The sequence below is a fragment of the Loxodonta africana genome, chromosome 10 (assembly GCF_030014295.1).
Source record: "Loxodonta africana isolate mLoxAfr1 chromosome 10, mLoxAfr1.hap2, whole genome shotgun sequence".
Lineage (NCBI taxonomy): Eukaryota > Metazoa > Chordata > Mammalia > Proboscidea > Elephantidae > Loxodonta > Loxodonta africana.
Window position 1 is genome coordinate 5241253 of NC_087351.1, and position 26346 is coordinate 5267598.

The window sequence follows — 26346 nt, forward strand, 5'->3', positions numbered from 1 at the left end:
AAAAGTTATTTTTTATTAGTATGAATTTATTTTATAATTGCAACTTTTCCTTAGTGCAAAAAAAAGTTCGTTTACTTAGTTAAAATAAATCTAATAAAAATGTCATAACTGAGTATGTTTAATATTTATTTAGTATCACCCAACTGCAAGACATGTGATCATGTGAATAGTAGCTACAGCTGAGACTTACCTGATGTTAGTGTGTTATTTTAGCAAACTTGTTAGGTCAACTTTACTTGATTTAAATTGTACAGACTTAACTTTTTTATGCCAGGGCAGAGTTTCAATTTTCTTAATTGATAGAAGTTCAAATATTTATACATTGAAACCTATGACAGCCTTGTTTTTCCTGGTCTCATAAGTTTTCTACCTTCAAGAGGGTTCAATCTTATTACTTTTCTGTCGTTCATTTTAGTGGAAAATGTTTGAGTTTTCCTTCTCTGACAGGTTTCTGCCTTACGCAGCGTCCAGTTTTCACAGGCCTTACTGTATAGTTTTGACATGGGAGGCTTGATTTCTAGATTTGCAATTAATAATTAATTAAAATTATGGCATGCACATTGTCTTATAATAGTTTTAAAATAGTTTAAAATACTTACTTTGAAATTGGATTTGTAAAAATATTTGTTAAGCCCTGAACTAACTATATTTCTTTTTATTTTCTTTATTAATGAATTCTTTTCCCTTTTTCTAATATCATTCCTTGGCCTACCATATTTTCCATTATAGCCTACTAAAGTAAGAGTTCAAGCAGTATTTGAGTGAAAAGTCCTGTATACATCCCAACTCCTATGTGAGACTTCCCTAACCATCCTGGACAGAAGCAGTCCATTTCTTTTCTGAATTTTCACAGCATCAGATAGGTTGGTGAGTCCTCTGAGTTGACACATATTGCTTAGTTCATTATCAATGTTCTACATTGTTTCATTGCATTAATATATATGATTTCTTTATCCAGTCCATTATTAATGGACAGTTAGATTTTTTCCTTAAGTTTTACTATTACGAATAATGCTACCAATGGGACACTCTAAGGGCTTTGGCTTGTATTCCAAGTGATGGACAATAATTGCAGAATTTCGAACAGACAAATTGCATGATCTGAGTTATATTTTAATGGAATCACTCTGGGTACTGTGTGTTGAGAATAGACTATGGTGGGAGGATTCCCACTGTGTGTTTTGTACTCCATAATTGTTCCAGGGCAAAAAACAATTTTAGCTCCTTTTCTAGATTTTAAGTATCCTTTTAGCCCCAACTGTGAGTAGCAAATATATGGGGGCATCCAGAAAAACCAGATGGGAAGCACTGCAGACTTTAAGATCATATTAGAAAACATGGTATAGCTTCTAAATAGTTTTTTTCTCTCAACCCACGAGGCATATTAGAATCTCCTTGGGAGCTTTAGAAATTGCCTAGGCCCCATCCCAGGTATTCTGATGCATTTGGCCTGAAGTGGGGCTTAGGCCTCATTATTAAAAAATAAATAAGCAAATAAATAAATAATACCATGGGTGATTCTAATGTGTTTCTAGCATTGATAGCAATTGCTTTCAGGTTTGTTTAGATCTTCTTATCCTCAGATGATCTTGGGCAACTTGTGACTAATTACCTCCACTTTGAGAACAAACAAAAGAACAAACAAATCTGTCTTAGAAGAAGTATAGCCAGAATGCTCCTTAGAAATGAGGATGATGAGACTTCGTCTCACACACTTTGGGCATGTTATCAAGAGGAATCTGTCCCATCTAGGTCAATTGGCATAACATTAAGTTTATTAAGAAAATATCCTGCATCCCACTTTGGTGAGTGGTGTATGGGATCTTAAAAACTATCGAGCGGCCATCTAAGATGCATCAGTTGGTCCCAACCCACCTGGAGCAAAGGAGAATAAAGAACACCAAAGACACAAGGAAAATATTAACCCAAGAGTCTAAAGGGGCCACATAAACCAGAGACTCCATCAGCCTGAGAGACCAGAAGAACTAGATGGTGCCTGGCTAGTGTCAATGACCACCCTGACAGGGAACACAACAGAGAGTCCCTGATGGAGCAGGAAAAAAGTGGGGTGCAGAAATTAAATTCTAGTAAAAAGATCAGACTTAATGGTCTGATTGAGACTGGAGGAACCAAGAAGACATGCCCCCCATACTTTCTGTTAACCCAGATCTAAAACCATTCCCAAAGCCTACTCTTCGGACAAAGAATAGACCAGACTATAAGACACAAAATGATACTCTGAAGAGCGTACTTCTTAGTTCAAGTAGGTATATGAGATTAAATGGGCAGTGCCTGTCCAGAGGTAAGATGAAAAGGCAGAAGGGGATAGGAGCTGGTTGAATGGACATGGGAAATCCAGGGTGGAAAGGAGGGAATGTGCGGTCACGTTACAGGGATAGCAACTAGGGTCACATAAAACAATGTGTGTATAAATTTTTGTATGCAAAACTAACTTGAGCTGTAAACTTTCACCTACATCACAATAAATTTTTTTTTAATTATTCTTAAAAAATACATAGAAAGCAAAAAAGAGTGACCAATCCCTGGAGAAGGACATCATGCTTAGTAAAGTAGAGGGCCAGCAAAAAAAGATGAAGACCCTCAATGAGACGGATTGACATAGTGGCTGTAACAATGGGTTCAGGCATATCAACAATCGTGAGGATGGAGCAGGACCAGGCAGTGTTTCATTCTTTTGTTCGTATGGTCAAAATCAGACTTGAACCAGCTATAAATCAGATCCGACTTGAAGGTTCCTAACAACAACGACAATCTAGAAGAAAACTCTCTATGGCTTAATAGAATTTCAATTGGCATCTATGATTTTATTCTCTTGAGGAAGGACAGTGGAGGGAAGGGTTATCATCAAGTTGAGTCCGAAGGGAAAGTTATTTCCTTCATGTGCAGGCACAGTGATAGTGTTAGTTTTCCAGCTACATTGGGAGTTCTAAGGAAGCACAGCCCAGGCTGATATGCATTCCAGACTACGGTTCAAACTTTTTATTAATTATTCTGTGTGGGAAGGGACTACACGGGAAAAGAGCAATAATCTTGCCATGGATAACATATATTCTTCATTTTTTTCTCTGCAGAATGGGTCCCCACTAAAAGCCATGAATTATTAGGCCCTACGTTTGTTTGTATAGAACTCCAGAAAACCTCATGGCGTAGTGGTTAAGAGCTACGGCTGCTAATCAAAGGGTAGGCAGTTTGAATCCGCCAGGCACTCCTTGGAAACTCTATGGGGCAGTTCTACTCTGTCCTATAGGGTCGCTATGAGTCGGAATCGACTGGACAGCACTGGGTTTGGTTTGGTTTGGTTATAGAACTCCATCTTGTGGCAGTGGCCTTAAAAACATCCAAGTTATGACTATGTTAGGTGCCTGTAAGATGGCCCCAATGATCCCACCTTCTGGTATTCATGCCTTTGTATAGTCCCCTACCCTTGAGTGTAGGCAGAAGTTATGGGATGCCACTTTCGAGATTAGGTTATAAAATGACTGTGGCTTCTTTTTTGTCTGTCACTCTCCCCCTTTCTTCTCTCTCTCTTGTCTCTCTCTCTCTCTCTCTCTGATTCCTTGCTCTGGAGGAAACAAACTACCATGTTGTGAGCAGCCTTAGGGAGGGGCCCACGTGGTGGGCGAGAGACTGATGTGAATTATTCTTGCATTTGGGCATTGAGATAGATGACTGTAGCCCTGACCAATACCTTCATTTCAGCCTACTGAGAGATTTTGAGCCAGAGGCACCCAGCTGAACCATGTCTGGGTTTCTGACTCACATCAACTGTGAGATAATAAACATTTGTTGTTTTAAGCCACTAAATTTTAGGGCTATACAGCAAAAGGTAACTAATACATGGCTGGATTCATTGAGAGAAGGGCCTGTCATCTTCAAGATAACTGTTAGTATTCTCTTTATATTTTAGTTATTAGTATATAGTACTGATGATAAGAAGGAAAATCAGTTTGTGTAGACCCTCATCAATTCAATGATGAGAATTCAGAAAATGGAGCCACAAAGTAGTCAGAAAGGAAAAGGAAAACGTAAGTGGCACCTTCCATGACAGGTGTAGTTTGAGAAGAGTCAGGGATTGTTGAGAAGAGACCAGGACTTTATTACTTTTTATTTCAGTTATTATTTTTTGCTTCTTGTCAAGACTTCTCAACTAAAGAGAAAGTAAATTCTCTTGACAAATGATTCAAAGTTGGAAGATGTGTGGGAGCATGTGTAGACCTGAAGGAACAAGTCACTGTCATTGAAGGCAGCAGCTTCACTGGATAAATGTACAAGTGGAATAGACTGACAACAAGGCTGAAGACAGTTAGACATGAGGTTTTAATAAACTATTTCATGTTAAGATATACATTAAGAAGTCAAACCAGAGAGACCAATTAATAGATATTTTCCAAAAACCATGTTTTAGGTTGATCACAGAAATGGGCAGGGCTGGTCGACATCTGGCACGCAGGTAAGTCACAGTGGCCCTCATACGTTTTGATAGATCAGTGAGATGTTCTGATTGGCCAGGAACTACCTGTACTGGTCATTACATATTTTCAATATCATTCCTAGACATTGTGAATTTTCAATAAAATTTTTGTTTTTTCAGCCCTGTGTTATCTATATATAAAGTTGGACTATGGGAGCTATATGATTTCTTGTGTCTTATTCTTACCCAAGTATATGGCAGTGGGGTAGGGGTATAAATGAAGCGACATGATAAACCTTGTACATCTTTCTGAAGCGTCAGCTTTGCTTAGTGTTACTAATTGCAAATTTTTTCATATTATGGAGTAAAATGCAAAAAGTACGAGTTCTAAGAGAAAGGAATTTTGTGTCTTTGTGGATAACCTTTGCATTTATTCCCTAGGCCATAATTCTTTCTTGTCTACTATTATGGGTGTTTCAGTAGAAAATTGTGAAGGATATGGCTTTAGGGTATTTGTGGTTATAGAACTGTTTTTACTGTGAATGTAGCTGAGTCCCATAGCCAGTCTTTATGTTCCCTGACACTCTAAAAAACCATAAAATAAAACACGTAAGAGATGGAAAGTTTGAAGAGGTCATCTACTTTATCTCTTCCCTTTTATCATTAAGTTAAATTTATAGCAAACTCAAGTTATTTTTAAGGTGATAATTTATATCGCGACTGATTTACCAATTACATCAAAAATTGATATACCAATTACATCACAAATAACTTTTTTGTTACTTTTTTAACATTTCATACTATTTTATTTAATTTTCCCCTTCCTAATTGTTGGAAACCTATGTATTAAACCTATTTCCTCTTCCGAAGAACATTTTAGAGATGGTTGCTCTGCTTATCAGGATATTTTGTGCAATGCCCTCCCTTCCCAAATAAAGGGGTTTACATAAGAATTGAATAGGAATTAGGATTAGGAATTTCATCATTTCTTTGCTCCTTTTGAGTCAATCATCACAGTATAGATTAATCGTTGCATATGAAGTGAATTGCCAGAATATATGTCAACTTTATATGCAAATGTAAAGATCATATCTCAACAGAAAAAAAAAAGAAAAAAAGGAGCCACTGGGTAATAACCCTCATAATCTAAGAGTGAAAAGCATATGCTAGGTGACCTAGACTCTTGTGGCAGCTCTGTACCTAACCAGCCACATGACCTGGGGTGTATCAGAATCTCAATTTCCTCATCTCTAAGTGATGGGGAGGGACAAAGAATTCTAAATGTTTATGTAAGTAGTGCAATTTCATTTTCTAAAATTTGCATGATAAGTACAAAAAAATAGGAGAAAAAAACAATTAAAAGCAGATGCTCCTAAAAAGATTGTGTCAATGACATATACTACAGGAATGGATTTACTACTAAATATCTTTTTTTTATCTATTTTACTTAATTCAGCTATACGGTATAATTTAATGGTAACTGTAACTCTGTGACAAAAAGCATTTGGTCCTAATATGACTCTCATATCTTGTATGTGTATACACTATTTTGTTTTAAATTTCTGTATAGTCATGTTTTACCCTAACTTTTTAAAATGTAAGATTAGTTTCATTATGAATTTTCTTGATATTCAAACATTGAATGATTTCAAATAAATAATTATGGACAGACACTGTGTTGGGCACTAAGGAAACAAAGTGAAACATGTATCCTCCTCTGCCCGTGATGTGCTCACAAGGTGCTAGTCACAGAAGCCCAATCTTGGAACCTAGCCTGGCAAGGTGCCCTTGAATCTGATGACAGTTCAGAGCATCACTCATTGCATCATCCCAGAGTATATGTAAGGAGGGCGGTTCTTTCTAGGTTCCTGCGGCCTGGTGGTATAGGTGAGCCACAGGAAAACCAAGTGAATCTGTTGTTCCTGCGGACTTAGCCTTTTCATGTAACTTTCACCTATAAATGCACTGCCAGATAATATTTATGTAAAATAAAGGGACTTGAATGAAAAATATTTTGAAATGAGAACCATAATGATGAGCATACCATTCAGTTTAATTTAGATAAATATAGACTTCCTATTGGTAAGCACATAAAGCACCACCAGTATCTACCAGTGGAAGGAAGAACTGTGAAGTGGAAATGCATCTTTCCGATAACCTTTTTCTCTGGATCCTGACCTCTGGCCTTCGTGACGTTCCGGGCCTCAAGTCCCTCGACTGTCCTCCACTTTGGGCTCTGTGCTCTTCCCATCCACCAGAAAAACAACTCTGGATGCTGCCATCTTTTGGAGGGCAGAGATTTCTAGAGTTTAAAAAAAAATTACTAATTTTAAATAGGCATTTTTTTAAATGATACTTTTCCACTCATAAACTCAAATATATTATAACTTTAAAATCTTATAAGTTGTTTTATCTTCAGTGATTTCACTTATGCGATCCAATTCAATTGGCAGGAGTATGTGGCAAAGCATTTTTCCCATTTTTGCATTGTTCCCTGCAGGAATCTAGTGGGAGCTGGGCTGCAGGCTGCCATTTTTGTCTGCCATCCAGGATTTGCTGGGGCCAGTGCTGTGCCCTAGACTCGGTGCAGTCATGAGGGGGAGGACTTGCAGCTGAGCCAGACGGTTTTGTTATTCCTTTAGAACTGAAAGCATATGAAACAGATACAACTTATTAAGATTATTTTTTATAAATAACAAACTTAAATAACAAAACAGTAAAGTTCAAATACAACTTAAAATAGAGTTTAATGCTGTAGCCACAGAAAAAAAGCATGATTATTTGTGGGAAGAACATTATTCAAAGCCATACTCCCAAATATGAATTATACAAAAAATAGATTATGTTACTTAAAGGGTTCTGAATTTTACTTTCAGGGTTTATAAAATGTTATTTTGTGGCAAGTGAGATGAAGTACAGTGTTATCATCATTATTACTATTTTATATACAAAAGTTTTTAAAACGTTCTTTTAGTAACATCCTTTCAATTTGAGCAGCCTCAAGAATTTTGTTCCTATTAATAGATACAAGCATGTTCCAACCCTATACTTTTGAAAAACTACCTATTTGATTCAATTCCATAATAGAATTTTTGAGAACATTCTTTTTGTCTTCGAGTTTTAGTGGATTATTATTTTTTGGTAGAAAACATTTCAAATGCTGCTCATCTTCCGTAGTTCGCGTCGGCTTCATTATCTGACAATCACTCCAGCAGCCTCTAGGTCTGACGTATCTCGTATGACAAGTCTGCGTTATTATTATTATTATAGCAGCCGTTTTATAAGCAGATAGAGATATTTAAATAATCATTATCAGATAATCAAATCTAACATACTCTCAAGGGTAAATTAATTTAAGAAAAAAAAAATTACTATTACTAACACCATGATTGTACAACCAGTTTTACAATTTTTTACAACTTTTAGTTACTAAATCTGATTTTTGTGTATATTTTTCAAATCTTTCTTTAATGCAGTCTCTTAAAATAAACATAAATGCACAAGTCCAGCTTGATCAGTTTTTCAGTAGTTCTCCAGCCTTTCTTGGTTACTTTAAAAAAAAGAAAGAAAAAAAAGGAAAAGGAAAGGAGAGAGAAAACAGTCCACTTAAAGAAATCTCCCTGCTGGAACTGGTTTCTTAGATACCATGTATAGTTAGGTTACTGCCATAGGAAGAAAGTGGGCTATTCTTTGTTCTTTCTTTGTCTTTTTCCCTCGTACGGGAATCCCCTTCTGATTCAATGCAACAAACATTTCTCCTCCGCTGTGTGTCCACTTAGCTGATGCATACGTGTTGTAATGGTTTTCCAGAATTAATTCTTTGAAGTTGCAGTCTTCATTGCATTCTTTCTGTTCAAAATAACAAACAAACATTATTTTAGAGAGGCTCAATTAAAGAGTAAGCAGGTACTATTTGGTAGAATTGAAACATACATGACTTTTTTTTTTAAACTTGTGGTCGATTGGGCCTAATGCAGTTTATTTGATATAAATAAATAAATACACATTACCATCAAGTCGATTCTAACTCATAGCAATCTTACAGGACGAAGTAGAACTGCTCCATAGGGTCTGCAAGGAGCAGCTGGTGGACTCGAACTGCCAACCTTTTGGTTAGCAGCCAGGCTCTTAACCGCTGTGCCACCAGGGATCCTTATTTGATACAAAACCGAAAACCAAACCCATTGCCATAGAGCCAATTCCAACTCATACGACCCTATAGAACAGAGTAGAACTGCCCCATAGCGTTTCCAAGGAGTGCCCGGTAGATTTAAACCCCTGACCTTTTGGTTAGCAGCCATAGCTCTTAACCAGTATCCACTGGAGTTTCCTCATTTGATATCAAAACAAACAAACAAACAGTGCATAGGTGTAGCATATTTGTAAAACAAGCATCTTAAACAAATAAAAAAAAAAAAGATGATACTCATTTAGTTAAGCAACATAGTTTCAATTATTATTATTATTATTATTTTTTTTTTTTTTGGCCTGTCAGTTTCTACTGTTCTTCTGGTGTTAGGAGCCATTTTCTCCTACTTAGCCATTCTCATTGCTGTGCCCACGCCACTCATTCCCTAACCACTGGGAATTTGTATAGTTAGCAGAGCCTCTGCCCCTTGTAGGTGCTGGACATATTATACAACTTTTCTTTGTTTACCACTGTGCTGCTTTTGATAGTGATGGAAAGTAAAAATTTGTTCATTTATTCAACCATTCCTTTATTTATTCATTTGTTCATTCAGTGAAACATATGTTATTATATAATTAGCTTGTGCCAGACAGTGTTCTGGGCTGTAGGAATGCAAAGGAAAGCCAATTATATTTTATTATAGCAGGATGAAATGTTACATATTTTGCATTGCAAGAAAGTGGGAACAATGTCAGCACTTACAGATCAAAGCCCGTGATTGTGAGATTGCTGTTGATAAACAAACTGAACACTTCAGGATTTTTTCCCCAAGAATTTACATGTCAGCAATGTGCAAATTGGATGAACTTTAACAAAAAGAGCTTTAATACTGACAGATGGAAACTTTAGATTTTAAGCATCTAAAGTATACATGGAATTTTAGAGCTGGAAGCATCCTTAGAGGTCAGCTAATCCAACTAATTTTACAGAAGAAGAAACCAAAGTCCAGACAGCTTAAGCAATTTGTCTAAGGCCACACAGAAAACATCTTTTCTTAATGTTCGGGTATAACGTGTTTTAGTGAAATTATTAAATTATATAGTCGGAAAGAAATTAATTCTATTTTTATTTTCCAGAAAGGCAAGATGCTTTTGACCAAAATAAGTTTGAAAAATTAAGCCTAAGCTATGAATTTATCAATACCTTTGCATAGAGTTTTCCTTCCTTGTTCATTGCAAGATAGTATTCACTCTCCACCCCTTTGATTGCCACAATTCCAACTGCCACTGTCCTGATTTCCATGATATCTGCAAGGAATCACAGAAAGATGTGTAAATTATTCATTCAGCTTTGCAGATCATCCAAGAATGGTCTTTTGTTCTTTATTTCTGTTTCAACTGGATATTGTTAAAATTATTAACATGATTACTTAGCCCGAGATTCCCTACCAATATCGCTTACACGCAAACACCAAAGTAGTCCTCATTAAATATAGAGAGTACAAACTGTGTACTCTCTATATTTACTCTTGCAGAAGAAGCATCTGAGTTCAAATAAATAGTTTCAAGTTTGAATTTAGATTTTTATTCTCTAGAATTACATTTCTGAATTACTGTAATAATAATAGATCACATTTATTGAACTCATGCCACATGATCAGGATTGTTTCAGTGCTTTTTATGTTTAACTAATGTAATTATCAGCACAACCTATAACGCAGGTACTGTTGTTTTCGCCACTTTATAGATCAAGAAACTGAAGCACCGAGAAGTAATTTGCCCAAATTCTCACAGCTACTAAATGGTAGACCTGGGATTTGAACCTAGATAGTCCAGATCTCAGTCATTGTGTAACATTATGAAAGTATACAATAAGCTAACATCTCTTCTTTTTGGTTGAACTTTATCTTAAAAAATAATTACTAAAACTATCGCTTGAATAAACTGAAAATAAATAAAATACCAATTTAAGCAATTATCAATGATATTAAACAGAGCCTCTTGTTGTTGTTAGGTGCCATTGAGTCTATTTCGACTTACAGCGCCTGCATGTGACAGAGTAGAACTGCCCCATAGGGTTTTCTAGGTTTTTTTTTTTTTTTTTTTTAATCTTTACAGGAGCAGATTGCTAGGTCTTCCTTCTGTGAAGCCACTGGGTAAGTTTGAAATATTTTGAAATATTGACCTTTTGGTTAGCGGCTGAGCCCTTAACTATTGTGCCACCATGACTCCTAAATAGAGCCTGTTGTTGTTAGGTGCCACCTAGTCAGTTCCAGCGCATAGCGACTCTGTGTACAACAGAACGTAACACTGCCCAGTCCTGCACTGTCCTCACAATCATTGCTATGTTTGAGCCCATTGTTGCAGCCACTCTGTCAATCCATCTTCTTGAGGGTCTTCCTCTTTTTCTCTGACCTTCTATTTTACCAAGCAAGATGTCCTCCTGATAACATGTCCAAAGTACTTGGGATAAAGTCTCACCATCCCCGCATCTAAGGAGCACTCTGGCTGTACTTTTTCCAAGACAGATCTGTTTGTTCTTCTGCCAGTCCATGGTTTATTCAATATTCTTTGCCAACACCATCGTTCAAAGGCATCAATTCTTCTTCGGTCTTCCTTGTTTGTTGTTCAGCTTTCATATGCACGTGAGGCTAATGAAAATACAATGGCTTGGGTCAGGCACACCTTAGTCTTCCAAGTGACATCGTTACTTTTTAACGCTTTAAAGAGGTTTTTTGCAGCATATTTGCCCAATGCAATGTGTCGTTTAATTTCTTAACTGCTGTTTCCGCAGGCATTGATTACGGATCCAAGTAAAATGAAATCCTTTACAACGTCAATATTTTTCCTTTTATCTTGATGTTGCTCATTGGTCCAGTTGTTAGGATTTTTGTTTTCTTTGTGTTGAGGTGTAATTCACACTGAAGGCTGTTGTCTTTGATCTTCATCAGTTAGTGCTCCAAGTCCAGTTCACTTTTAGCAGGTAAGGTTGTATTATCTGCATATCACAGGTTGTTAATGTCTTCCTTCAATCCTGGTGCCTCTTTCTTCTTCATATAGTCCAGTTTCTGGGATTATTTGCTCAGCATACAGATTGAATAAGTATAACCCTTTCAAGACCTGTGGAACATACAGTCTCCCACCCACTTTTTATGCCTCTGGAGCCCTTTGGAAAGGAGGTAGCCCAATTTGAACTCGTTTAGCGTCAAGAGGGTCGCCTTTTGAGATGTGTGAAACTCAAAAATCCTGAGTGGGAGCCTCATTTTTGTGTAGATTGAGCATTGTCTTAGGTGATGCCTGCTGAGTGTGTGAATTTTGTAAACTTTTGACAGGTTTGCCTTTAATTCTGTGACATAAACCTCCTCACTATGACCCCCAGTTACTATGTTCTCATGAGACTGTGAGAATAAGCTGTTGCCAGTCTTCATTCAGCCATAGTGCTCATTTTCTCATTGTTTCCAGGTGTTACTGGTACCCTTCTTTTCTGGCTTCTGAACAGCAAATTTTTTTTTTTTTTTTTTAATAAGGAATAATGCATCGCAGTGGTACTTTTCAAGAGATTGGAACTCTTGTAAGTTATTCTCACCCTGCATTCAATCTTAGGACCCAGTCATTGCTTCTATGTGTAGAATGCACCGCTGTGAGAAGCTCTGCAGTAAGTATTCCAGAGCAGCTGTGTCTTCTTCTTAGCTGTTAGTATTGCTTTCGTTATAACGAAAAATACATAGTAGTGGTCATTTTCCTGAGATACAAATTTCTTTAGCTTTATTTACTTGATCTCTAAGTACTGCTTTTACGGTGATAAAGAAGACATTGCTGTGGTAATTTTTCTGCGATTAACAAATCCCTTGGCTTTATTTATTTGGGCTCTAAGTACTGCTTTTGCAGTAAGGAAGAAAGCGTTGTACAGTGTTTTGAAAAGTTGCATGAAAAATAATAAAAAGGCTAAGAGGAAGGAGATTAGGATAAAATGTATATGCAGTCATTGCCAAGTGCCTTCATGTTTTACCCCATGTTTTGTAAATTTTTAAGAAATAAAATTTTTTAAAAAACTTTTTTTAAGGATTTTTATCATAAATCGGCAGGATTTATGTCATCTGCTGGCCACTGGGACATATGCCATCCCAGATAATGGGTATCAGAATCCATAACTCATAACAAAAATTCTGAATTGGCCCTTTAATGATCATGCCTTCATTAGTGAAAACACATAGTATCAAAAAATTCAAAGGAGAAAATAATTGTATCTTGAAATGAATAACAAAGTAAATAATAATAAGTAAAACAGAGCCTAGCGCCTTAAAAAAAAAGATTAAGCATTGTAAACTAATAGTGAGTTCTTTTGATACATGAAAAGACAAGTTACAACCAAATTTTGAATCTTATTCATATATTTTATAATTTTATATATTCTCATTAATTTTTCAATCTTATTGAAATTGTTTTTACAAAACACGTAATCACATGAATTTTATTGTTTTATTATATATGTCTTCCTTAAGTACCGCATTTTAATGATTTGGTCTAAATACAGTGGAATCTGAGGAAACTTTTTAAAAAATTAAGTAGGAATTAAAGTTCTAGCTGTTGATTATACTTTCCACATGAAGGTACAGCCATAAGACCTTCTCTTACCCTGTATCTAACACAATGCAAAGAAAGTTCTAGTGAATTTTTTTGTGTAACTTGCTGTTGATTATACTTTCCACATGAAGTTACAGCCCTAAGACCTTCTCTTACCCTGTGTCTAACACAATGCAAAGAAAGTTCTAGTGAATTTTTTATGTAACTTCTCTTGATTATACTTTCCACATGAAGGCACAGCCCTAAGGCCTTCTCTTACCCTGTGTCTAACACAATGCAAAGAAAGTTCCAGGTGGAAGTTGTCTGCATACGTCAAGTCTTCAAAAGCTGTTTTCCTGAAGTATTCATTTAATTAAAGGAAAATACCAATTTTTGACTCCATACCTTCACTTCGTTCCCTTATTTATTTTTTTTGCTTCAGTTTTCATACCTGGAGAATAAAATTGTTACCCACTTCACTGGGATTTGATGTAGCCTCACTAATCCTGCAACCTGTTTTACATACATGCTTCCTAGGAAGCCATTTTCCCAGTATACTATACTTAGCACTAGTCAGAGCTCATCTAGAGGAGAGTTTCACAATTGCTCATCTAGAAACTGAGGTCTAAAAGAAAATGTAGACATTGATCTTTGTAAGGTTTATGTGTGTAAGTAACATTCACGGTAAATTTGTTCCCCAGCATGTAAGACATATTAATTACAACATGGGTGCATCAGAATGTTAATGTAATGATTCTGGTAGCACAATGATAGAGTTTGAAAAATGAGGCAATATTTCAAGCAAATTGGCCATTTATACTTGGCAACAATATTGTTGTCAACAATAGCACAATTTATTATTTAGAATGCCAGCCTTACAAACTAGGGACTCTACCTTAAATGGCTTCTCTGTAGTTCAGTCATTCATGAATTTATCTAAACCTTTTTGCCTATTTACTATTTAATCTTGTTTCACCACTTGGAATGGGAAGTGAAGAACATTGTTGTAAATTGTTATTACTTTTTAAAAATTCTTCTGCATCCTCTAGAATTTTAGATGTTCCCTAATGTTGACAATAATTCCTTGTTCTTTATAGCAGCAACCAAACGATTTTAAAACGTTTTAACTCTTCTGTTTGAAAATTTGGTTTTTAGTGTCAACATTTCACAGACCTGTATAACTCACTGAAGCTTTATTTTCCAAACGATCACTGCATGATGTTAAAAAATCCTGCATAGGTAAAGAAATAAATTCAAAGTGTAATGGATTTTAACATAACTGGGTATGAAAAATTCCTTAATATAATTTCAAATTCCGCAGTATACCTAACCTTTAAGAAACTATCAAGTTTTGATGTAATATCAATTTTCTGAAAAGTCTATTCAAATACTCTTCCCTTTCTTAACTACACATCTATGTGAAACCAGATTTTTTTTATATACATTAATCAAAATGATGTCTTACGAGAGATTAATATGAAAATCTGGCTATCTTCTAGTAAGCCAGAAACTGAAGAAGCATTCAAAAAATATAAAGTAATGATACTTATCTCACTAGATTTCTCTTTCTTAAAAAAATATAGTTATTTTTCATCTTAAAAATGTTATTTGTAGTAATATAAGGCAATACCATTCTTCCCAATAATTCCTTTGGAAAATATAGTTTTTTTCAGAAAAAAAAAATGTTATTTATGTTGACTTGCTATGGATTATTTTTGTCACTTGTAAATGAGTTAATAAATATTTTCAAAATGCCTCAGTTTAAATTTCTAATACTGTAAACATCAGTTGTTATAACCCATATAAACAAAAGCTCTTTGGCATTCCTCACTTTTTAATAGTGTAAAGGGTTGTTTTTGTTTTTGTTTTTAATTTAAAACAGCTTTTCTAAGTTAAATCCATTTCTCCTGGTCTGTTTAGTTGCAACCTGACCGTACTTTGTAAATTATGCCCTTATATTTGTGGGTTCAATATCTTTGGCTATTCTGTAGCCCTCTGTCTACATGGATTTAAAATAGAAACTCCACGACACATGCACGCAGGAATGTTCAAGACGCTCCAAAATGTCTGCAAACTTTCATAATGGTATTTAAATATATCAAGTTGCAGATTATATTAAATTTTGTAAGTAAATAGTAAACTATTTAAAACATATGAATTTGATCAACTTGGCTACTAGTTGGATGTTAGTATGATTTTAATTAAAGAATTAAAGATACGTATTTATATTGCTATGATTTTTGGACACTGACACAATTACAAAAATAGCAAAGAATTTTGCTAAATAAATGTTATTTTTGACATTGAAATCCTGCATCTTAGTACCATATTTTTCACATATTCTGCATGTACGTGTTCTTCAGTCCCTCCCTTCCTTGCCTTTTGAATGCAGGAATCCCCTTGCCAAAGCTTTCCCTCAATCAGAGTCCTTTTAAGATCTTCATAGCCCCTGTCCCCATCCCAATGCATGGCGACTCCACGTGTGTCACAGTAGAACTGTGCTCCATAGGGTTTTCAAAGGCTGACTTTTCTAAAGTAGATCACTGGGCCTTTCTTTGAGGCAGCTCTGGGTAGTCTCAAACTTCCAACCTTTTGGTTAGCAGCAGAGCGTGTTCACCATTTGTGCCACCCGGGGACTCTCCCTAGGTCCTACGTATTCTTCTTTCCCGAGATCCTACCCTAGGCAGATCAAACATGTTTTAAAATCCACATTTCTCACTAGATACAATATTTTATAAATATTTTAAAGTTTTGTATAATTTTTCTTTTTAAATTATTTGGCCAAAAGTAACTTATCAAATTTGCCTTTAGCTATATATTTTCTTTTAATATTGTGCATTCTTGAGAATTCTTGCAAAGTAAAAAATATTACCAAATTGTTTTTAAATGCTATGAAAAAAATACTGATAAATTTAATGACATTGGCAAGATGGTATGTTTTATATGTTAAATATTTGCTAATCCCTATTTTTTTATTTTCTTTTCAAATTTTACCACCAATATCTTATTTTAAAATATATTCTAAGGGTTTAAATATATTTGGAAGCCCTTAAAAATGTCATCTGCTCTAGGCTTTGTGCCTAATAAAATGCCACTGCCCTCAACCCTGAAGTTCTCTGAAAGGACTACCCTAGGTCTTACTTACTAGCACCAAATTTCTTAGACATATAACCCAAATCTGATTGCTTTTCCTCAACTTAGATCCTGCATCCTAACTTCTAATCTCTTTATTAACTTTCTGTCTTCAGGGTTATAAATGCTCCTAGTTGCCACATCTAATTTTTCAGAAGTCGTAATTTTTTTTCTATGCATCTTTTCACACTCTTGACTTTAATTCTATTCCTAATCCCTGTTGTGTCGTTAACCCTGCGCTACCCTGATGCATTAATTTACTCAAAGGTGATTAATCTTCGTGTAGCCATATATATGGATATCTTTCCTTTGACAATTTATCCCATTGGTTTGATGCTTAACAGTTTTTTTCTCCATCCCAGTGTCTGAAATATATACTTTATAGTTTGAATTTTAAATATATATGTTAAATTCGTCTAGAATTAATTTTGGTATATGGTGTGAGATAAGACTCTAAACTCATGTTTTATTCCTGCAAATAGCTAACTAGTTTTTACAACATTACTTATTAAATATTCCATTCCTTCTTTTACTTGATTAGTGGTACCTCTCTTTTACCTTATATTGCCTATCTTGTTTTGTCCCATTGATCTGTTTGTCTGGTACATACCCACATGAATTTATTGTAGTAACTAAATCCCAAGTGGCTCATTACGTTTATAGATAGTTCTGATTATAGTTCATACTAATTGCTCTCAGGTGTGTCCTTTCAAGCTTTGCAGAATAAATACTTTTTTCACATAATAACCCTTCAAAGAGAGGATTGATCAGGCAAAGTGTCCACACTTTCTTCGGCCCTGCCTCAAACAACGTGGAGTTCAGACTTTTCACCAGCTGTATTTTATTTTCTTAAAACCAGTTTCTCATCAAGAACTGAACTGATATAGATAAGATTGCTTAAGACAGAATATTTTTCATTATGTCCCTTGAATTAGACTATAAACTTATTTCACAGTAATACAATCTTACTACCTTCCTTAAGAATATTTTTAATTATTTCATTATTTTGGAATTTGTATTTAATAACGTGTGCTTGTCAAAAAGAAATTTTACTGTAGATTTTTATATTTTTCAAGGTTGTATTATAAAGTTTATTTAAATATGATAAATTGTTTTTTATATATAAAGATAAATGTCAGCTACTCCATCTTAACAAATGATGAATTCTTCTTTATTTTCTTTAATGATAAAAGAAAAACCATAATTTGTCAACAAATGAATTTCAAAATGACTTTATGTGGTATTCGTAGAATTGAAAGTATGTAAAAATGTGAATTGAAAATGAAATGTCATAGGATCAAAGATGACAAAACATGCTTTCCTGCCCTGAGCTGATTATTAAAATCCTTCTATTCTGTGCTTTTAAAAACTAACTCACTCATCTTTACGTTTTCGTTTGGTTTCTAAATGGTGAGATAAGTGAAATGGTTTCACTTTGCTACTTGCAAAGAGTGCGCCACAAGTAAAATATGCCCCCTCAAAGTAGAGGCCAACTTAATTATGGTTATCAAAATATTTTCTGAAATGTTCAGTATTAAATAACAAATATTTACTAAGTGTTTTCTATTGCCAAACCCCATTCTAGGCACTGGGACTTTACAAATCTGGAGAAGATCATCTAAGAGTAAATTGTGGAATTATCTTTATTATCTAAATTTATACTTAAATCAGTCTCCATTATGCTTTCTGTTGTTCACCAACAACCCATTAAGGTTTTAAATTTATAATACATGATGATGAATAGATCTATTGAAATCTGTATAATAGAGAAAACCATCATGATTTGATTAAATTATGAAAGGATGAGTTAATTAAGTCATGAACAAATTTATCTCATTAGGAAGCAATTAAACACAGGCTTGACACAGCTTACTACGAGGGCTGGGTTCTTCCTCATGTGGTGTGTCAACATGTACAGGAGAGCCGGTGAAGATCCATCAAGCTGACTGAATGCTGACAGTCAGCATGAATGTGGGAATGAATGACAGCACCAGAAGAAACATCAGATATATCTCTAGTGACACCGAAATTCTGAATAGGAAGATGACAGGAGAGTGCAGGTGGTGGTTTTAGTTATTCTTTTCAGTTTAATCTCATGATTTTGGAAGTGAGAAAAAAAGCTGTGAAGGTGCTATATAAATCCCTCTAAATTACTGCAGACAGTAAACACCTGACTATTAACCAGAGTGTTGAAAATCAGATTTGCCTTTCTAGATGATGGCCTAGAATAAATGAAAAAATGGGCTTTTGGATTTCCACATGATTTTATGAAGAATGTGTTTGACAGGAAAGAGAGATTGAGGGTGCATCAGACTGGGTCTGGCTTAAACAAAATAATTTATTTCTCCATCCAATAAACGTCTGAAATGTGACAACTCTTCGCCACACAAACCTGCCCCCAGGTTCCATTCAGCTTACTGTTCCACAGTTACTTTGTTTCCATAATCCAAGGTAGAATTCCTATTCCAGGCAGGAAGATATAAATTAAAGGAAAAAAAAAGTAGAAGCAAAGGGCTCCTGATGGCTGCGTCTTATGGAAGATTTCTGAAGTTGCCATAGGACACTTCACTGACATCACATCAGCCAGAACTTGGTCATGTGACCGCACAAAGCTGCAAGGGAGACTGGGAAGTGTAGTGCTTATTGTGAACAGCCAGCTAAAAATGCTATTGCTGTGGAAGAAGGGGAGATTAGAAATTGGGGAACAAATAGCAGACTTTGCTCAAAAAATTTGGAAGAAAAGTGCCTGCATATGATTGAATAAATGGACAACACAATGTTAATCTTCTGTTGTTGTCAGGTGCCATTGAGTCCTTTCCAACTCACAGCAACCCTATGTACAAGAGAGCGAAGCACTGCCTTGTCCTGCGCCGTCCTCACAATCGTTATCCCTGAGCCCATTGCCGCAGCCACTGCATCAATCCATCTCTTTGAGGGTCTTCCTCTTTTTCCCTGACCCTCTACTTTATCAAGCATCTCCAAGGACTGATCCCTCCTAATAATATGTCCAAAGTATCCTTGCTTCTAAGGAGCAATTCTGATTGCACTTCGTCTGATACAGATTAGTTCGTTCTTATGGCAGTCCATGGTATATTCAATATTCTTTGCCAACACCATAATTCAGAGGTGTCAGTCCTTCTTCTTTCTTCCTTATTCGTCATCCAGCTGTCGCATGCATATGAGGTGATTGAAAACACCATGGCTTCGGTCAGGCACACCTTAGTCTTCAAAGTGACATCTTTGCTTTTCAACACTTTAAAGAGGTCTTTTGCAGCAGATTTGCCCGGTACAATGAGCCTTTTGATTTCTTGACTGCTGCTTCCATGGGTGTTGATTGTGGATCCAAGTAAAATGAAATCCTTGACAACTTCAATCTTTTTTCCATTTATCATGATGTGAGAATTTTTGTTTTCTTTATGTTGAGGTGTAATCCATACTGAAGGCTATAGTCTTTGATCTTATCACTAAGTGCTTCAGGTCCTCCTCACTTTCAGCAAGCAAGGTTGTGTCATCTGCATATTGCCAGTTGTTAATGAGTTTTCCCCAATCCTGATGCCCTGTTCATCTTCATATACTTCAGGTTCTTGGATTATTTACTCAGCATACAGATTGAATAGGTATGGTGAAAGGATACAACACTGATGCATGCCTTTTTCCTAACTTTAAACCACACAGCATCCCCTTCTACTGTTCAACGACTGCCTCTTGATCTATATACTCATTTCTCATGAGCACAACTAAGTGTTCTGGAATTCCCATTCTAGTCAGTGTTATCCATAATTTGTTATGATCCACACAGTCGAATGCCTTTGCACAGTCAATAAAACACAGGTGAACATCCTTCTGGTATTCTCTGCTTTCAGCCAGGATCCATCTGACATCAGCAATGATATCCCTGGTTCCACATCCTCTTCTAAATCTGGCTTGACTTTCTGGCAGTTCACTGTGGATATACTGCTGCAGCCACTTTTGAATGTTCTTCAGCAAAATTTTACTTACATATGATAGAAATGATATTGTTCGATAATTTCCTCATTGAGCTGGATCACCTTTCTTGGGAATAGACATAAATTTGGATCTCTTCCAGTCAGTTGGCCAGGTGGCTGTCTTCCAGATTTCATGGCGTAGATGAGTGAGCACTTCCGGCATTGCATCGGTTTGTTGAAATGTCTCAACTGGTATTCTATCAATTCCTGGAGCCTTGTTTTTCACTGATGCCTGCAGTGAAGCTTGGACTTCTTCCATCAATACGCATCAGTTCCTGATCATATGCTACCCCCAAAATGGTTGAATGTCGACCAATTCTTTTTGGTATAGTGACTCTGTGTATTGTTTCCACCTTCTTTTGATGCTTCCTGCATTGTTTAATCTTCTGGTAAGTGGTATACAATACTGAAATGCCAATTAATGTCAAACCTGGCTTCTTTCAGCAAACAATGATGACATGCAAATACTCAATACATATTTGGCGCCGATGATCTAAATTATTTCAATTTTACGTTTATTCATTCTTCTTGCTATGCCTATTTTTTCAACTTTCAGGCCCATAAGTAATGGATGTTGGGGAAGTCAAGGATCATTTTGAATCTGGGTGACTGTGAGAGTAAGAGAATTAGAAAAGCTAGAGGGATGCTGTTTTTATTGGTGTGGGAATGAATGTATGTTGAGACTGAGTTGATGACAGGTTTCTGTATCCTGTTCCTAAATAACATAAGCAAATTACTTTGTGATCCAAGTCTACAATGTATTCCTAGATGTGTATATTTAACAGCATTTTTTGTTAGCAATAAAAAGAATTCTGTATATCACAAAAAAAATCAGAAGGTATTCTAGGTTTTAAAATATAGCAATAATGCTAGTTTTTTTTTTTTTCAATTTTTTAAAAAATATGTACTTAGTGTGCCCAGTGCTCCAGGTGTTAAAGAGAAATACCTGTAGGTGTCACTAAATATCCTCACGTGTTCTCCCCTTATTCCTGCTTACCTCTTTAATCTTCAAACTATAATCACATCCTGAAATTTCATCATTTTCCATGCTCTGATCACAGAACCTGGGTCCTCAAAGGAGGAAGCAAAATCAGAATGTGCTGATTTGACTAGGGCTGCTCACTTAACTTTACTAGCAGGAATGCTAAAGTTTACTAGCCAGAATGATTTTTTAAAATTTATTGAAGTGTCATTATTGTTTCTATCTGATGTCTTCCTCAGTTACTAGGACGGAATCATTGACTTTATTATACTGTGAAAAGTGACAGTGAGAATTCTTTGGTTTGATGTGAATATACAGTTGCCTGGAAACCCTGGTGGCATAGTGGTTAAGTGCTACAGCTGCTAACCAAGAGGTCGGCAGTTTGAATCCGCCAAGCGCTCCTTGGAAACTCTATGGGGCAGTTCTACTCTGTCCTATAGGGTCGCTATGAATCGGAATCAACTCGATGGCAACGGGTTGATGCAGTTGTCCAGTTCTCTTTCCTTATCATGATTTGTCACTTTAAGTTTGCTTATTATTAATACTTCTTAGAATCATAAAATACTGAAAGGTAATGGCAATATATTTCGCTCTGTACCTTCTCAAATTATTATCAGTTTTAAAGACGTAGCTTAGCTGTGACAACAGCTTGGTAATTAAAATTAGCTCATTTACCGATGCCAGTATTTGTTGCAAAAGAGGTCCTTGGACATTTTTAGTCTGCCTCTTGGTGAAATCAGGGTACTTAAGTAAATAATTTATTGAATGCTTAGTGACATTCAGTAATTTAATCCATGAGAAGCCACTGTTCTGACTGTGGGTATAGAAAAAAAGCTGTTTTTCCTCTTCTGACTCTAAGAAAGAGAATACAGATTGTTGTGTATTAATTAAAAACCAAAAGGATTTGTTGGTCTGTTATTTTAGAAGGAAATAAAATAATGCTTATAAGTCATATAGTTTATTAGGATTTGATATAAAATATTTTGATTATTAAACTAATTTTCATCCTCCAAATCATTCAAATAGAAACAGAATTACATTTAACTTGAAGAGTATTCCTAAAAATAGCATCAATAAATTGAGGAGTGAAAATATATTTTTCAGTATTTGTGTATAGACATTACTCAGCAAAATGAATGATGTATTTATCTGTAGCAAAAAAATGATTTTTTTAAGTAAATCTATTTGAAAGCAAAATGACACGTCTCTCATTAACCATTGTAAAGAAGCTGCTCAAAAAAATAAATGACTCGTGTATCATCTTAAATTTAGTATTTTCATCTTAATTTTTTAAAACGATTTATCAGCCATTTATTTTCTTGTGAACAATTTTTATATGGGATTTCTATCAAGAACCAAGCTTTGTCAAAATGTAAAAATTATATAATACATGTTAAGAACATGTGCCTGCCAGTGTTCTGTTTTGAAGTGTCCACCTGAACCCTAAGCAGATGAACTGTAGTGAAGTATGCACGTTATCCAAAATCAACTCCCTCAGAAGTTATAATGAAACAAATAGATAAACACCAGGTTAGGAGCAGTTAGGTTGAAATAAATTTGTTCCATCAACAAAGCAGAGTGCCTGCACAACATGGAAAGCTAAATCTATTTTCCACGCCAGTGTTGGGTTAGGACCACTCCGGCGGATGTGTTGTGCGCACGCTGACTTTGCCACCTGGAGGGAGTGATAGTGTTTGGATTAGGAAAGAAGCGTGTTCACTTTCTCACATGTCTTTATTGACTTTCACAGAACCCACTCTCAGCTTCTCTTTCTTTTCCATTGTACCCTTGAATCTATTAGTGTAAGATAACACAATCAATACATCACTTTACCCTATGAAAGCATATCCTAAGATAGAACCTTGAAATACGCTAAAAGAAATTAGAAAACTAATCAAATCAAAGCCAGCAAGAAACACAAATAAATTACTACCAAAAATTTAAGTGTAAGTCTCACCAAACTAACATAAAATTATGAACAGCGCCACATGATTGCATAATTGCTGGTATCAAATGTAACTGAAAAGTCCTGCATCAAGAGAACTGGTTCCACACCATCATCATCATTGAAGAATAAATCAATCATATCAAAAACCAAACCCATTGCTGTCAAATTGATTCCAACTCATAGTGACCCTACAGGACAGAGCAGAACTGCCCCCATAGGATTTCCAAGGAGCAGCTGGTGAATTCGAACTGCCGACCTTTTGGTTCGCAGCCAAGCTCCTAACCACTGTGCCACCAGGGCTCCAAACCAATTATAGTTCTAATCAGTGCTATGTATTTATAATGATGTCAGAAACATTTAAGTGTTTTTGCTGGGTTAGATAAAACGAATCGTGTCACCCATTCAGGGATTTGTATTGAAAATAAGTAAGAAATTAAAACCAAACCAAACCCACCGCCGTTGAGTCGATTCCGACTCATAGCAACCCTATAGGACAGAGTAGAACTGCCCCATAGAGTTTCCGAGCAGTGCCTGGTGGATTCGAACTGCCGACCTCTTGGTTAGCAGCCGTAGTACTTCACCACCACGCCACCAGGCTTCCAAGTAAGATATTAGAAAATATATATTTTTAAAATACATCAACATGAGGTACAGTGATGGCAATGTTTTCTTTTTAAAGAATTTAAGTCGCAGCAGCACGTTTCAGCAGGGTTACAACTACGCCAGAATCAGAAGCTAATGATTTAGTTGTGCAATGAACAGGATCATTCCAATGGCAGATCACTAAAGAACGTCACAGGAGCAGCATCCAGCTAATTGTACAGACTTATATTTGTATACTAATTTATCGACCTTTTCTTATCATTTATGACTTCATTAATAATATCATTTATGATATCATTAATATCACATGCAAGTAAAATTTCGCTGAAGGTAATTCAAAAACGGTTGCAGCAGTATATTGACAGGAATTCAAGCTGGATTCGGAAGAGGACATGGAATGAGAGATATCATTGCTGATGTCAGACGGATCCTGGCTGAAAGCAGAGGATACCAGAAAGATGTTTACCTGTGTTTACTGACTATGCAAAGGTGTTCAAATGTGTGGATCATAACAAATCATGGTTAACATTGCAAAGAACAAGAATTCCAGAATACTATATTGTGGTCATGCAGAACCTGTACATAAACCAAGAGGCAGTTGTTCGAACAGAACAAGGGGATATTGCGTGGTTTAAAGGTAGGACTGGTATGCGCCAGGGTTGGATCCTTTCACCATACGTATTCAATCTGTACGCTGAGCAAATAATTCGAGAAGCTGGACTATATGAAGAAAAACATGGCTGCACTATAAGAAGAAAAACGTGGATTGGTGGAAGACTTATTAACAACCTGTGATATGCAGATGACACAACCTTGCTTGCTGAAGGTGAAGAGGACTTGAAGCACTTAGTGATGAAGATCAAAGACTACAGCCTTCAGTATGGATTACACCTCAGCATAAAGAAAACAAAATAAGCAACACCATGATAAATGGAGAAAAGATTGAAGTTGTCAAGAATTTCATTTTACTTGGATCCACAATCAATGCCCATGAAAGCAGCAGTCAAGAAATCAAACAACATATTGTTTGGGGCAAATCTGCTGCAAAAATTTCTTTACAGTATTAAAAGGCAAAGATGTCACTTTGAGGACTAAGGTGCCCCTGACCCAAGCCATAGTATTTTCAAGCCTCATATGCATGTGAAAGCTGGACAGTGAACAAGGAAGACCAAAGAAAAATTGATGCCTTTGAATGATGGTGTTGGTGAAGAATATTGAATATACCATGGACTGCCAGAAGAACGAACCAATCTGTCTTGGAAGAAGTACAGCCAGAATGCTCTTTAGACATGGGAGCATCTCACATACTTTGGAGGTATGGAAGGTATCAGCAGGTAACAGATCCTGGAGAAGGACATCATGCTCGGTAAAGTAGAGGGTCAGAGGAAAACCCTCAATGAGATGGATTGACACAGTGGCTGCAATAGTGGGCTCAAACATAGCAAGGATTGTGAAGATGGCACAGGACTGGGCAGTGTTTCATTCTGTTGAACATAGAGTCACTATGAGTCAGAAGCCACTCGATGGCACATAACAACAACAACAACATGGCCTCTCTGGAACACAAGGGGCCCAGTTTTTTCCTTTGAGCTTGGGAAGGCATATTCCCTGAATCAGACACGAGAAAATACTTCTTATTTACCCTGTAATCTCTATAGGTTCTAAATTTTTATTCAGAGAAATTTCTTTGATCATATATTTACAGCTGCTAAATACAGCACTTTGCTATTTTCTAAAAATGGCTCCAAAATAATCAGAATAGGTACAAGTACTATAATCCCAAAATATGTGAGAAAAATATCAGATTTTTATATGAAATGAAAATAATTGAAATAATCTCTTCCGTACCTAGAAAATCTCTCCCAATTTCTGGATTTTCCTAAAGTTTAAAATGTCTTCTATTGGAAATCAAACTTTTTATTACACAGGATTAGAGATAAGGTTCAAAAAACAAATATACCTGGCAAAGGTAATACATAAACATAAATTAATACAACAGTATAAGTGACTGAATCTTCTCTGAGAGCAGATTTTTTTTTAATTTTTCTTGTGCTTTAAGTGAAAGTTTACAAATCAAGTCAGTCTCTCACAGAAAAACTTGTATACACCTTGCTACATACTCCCAGTTGCTCTCTGAGAGCAGAATTTGATAGAACTAGAAGGAAGTGACCACCAGGGCACCTGGATCGAAAATGAAAATGAGAGAAATAGTCATAAAAGGAGAAGTCTTGGAAACTTTCATCACCATTTTGTTTACCGCTGGCTATAGGAGTCAAGGCATTGGTTGCTAGACTTCATCTAATTCACGGAGAAACAAGCTTATAGGGTAAACCACACACTCACATCATCCCTCTGTCTTAACTATTAATACGACCTGTGAAATTTTGCTGCCTCATGGGTATATAAAGTAATCGTTTATCTTTCCCTCTTTAACTTGTATTTATGTCTTCTGCCACTCAGGCAACAAGACAGTTTTAAACACTTTGGTTTCAGATCATGCTGGCCAATAGTATTAAGAGAAATTAAATCATGATTTAAAGCCATTGTGGCCATTGGCTCTGTTAGGAATTTT

At 35.9% G+C, this 26346-nt stretch overlaps 2 protein-coding genes across 2 annotated transcripts in view; one reads left to right on the forward strand and one right to left on the reverse strand.

Moving 5' to 3' along the window:
- FAM227B (family with sequence similarity 227 member B) overlaps positions 1-26346 on the forward strand; it is a 343918-nt gene that overhangs the window by 161554 nt on the left and 156018 nt on the right. The gene's annotated exons all lie outside the window — the stretch shown is intronic.
- The window catches only part of FGF7 (fibroblast growth factor 7), a 76416-nt gene continuing 54267 nt past the window's right edge, over positions 4198-26346 (reverse strand). Inside the window, exons 3-4 of the mRNA XM_003420118.4 lie at positions 9765-9868; positions 4198-8281 (exon numbers count right to left, since the gene is read on the reverse strand). Of these exons, the coding sequence (XP_003420166.1) occupies positions 8087-8281; positions 9765-9868 (299 nt within the window). The 3' untranslated portion in view covers positions 4198-8086. The remainder of the gene's footprint in view (positions 8282-9764; positions 9869-26346) is intronic.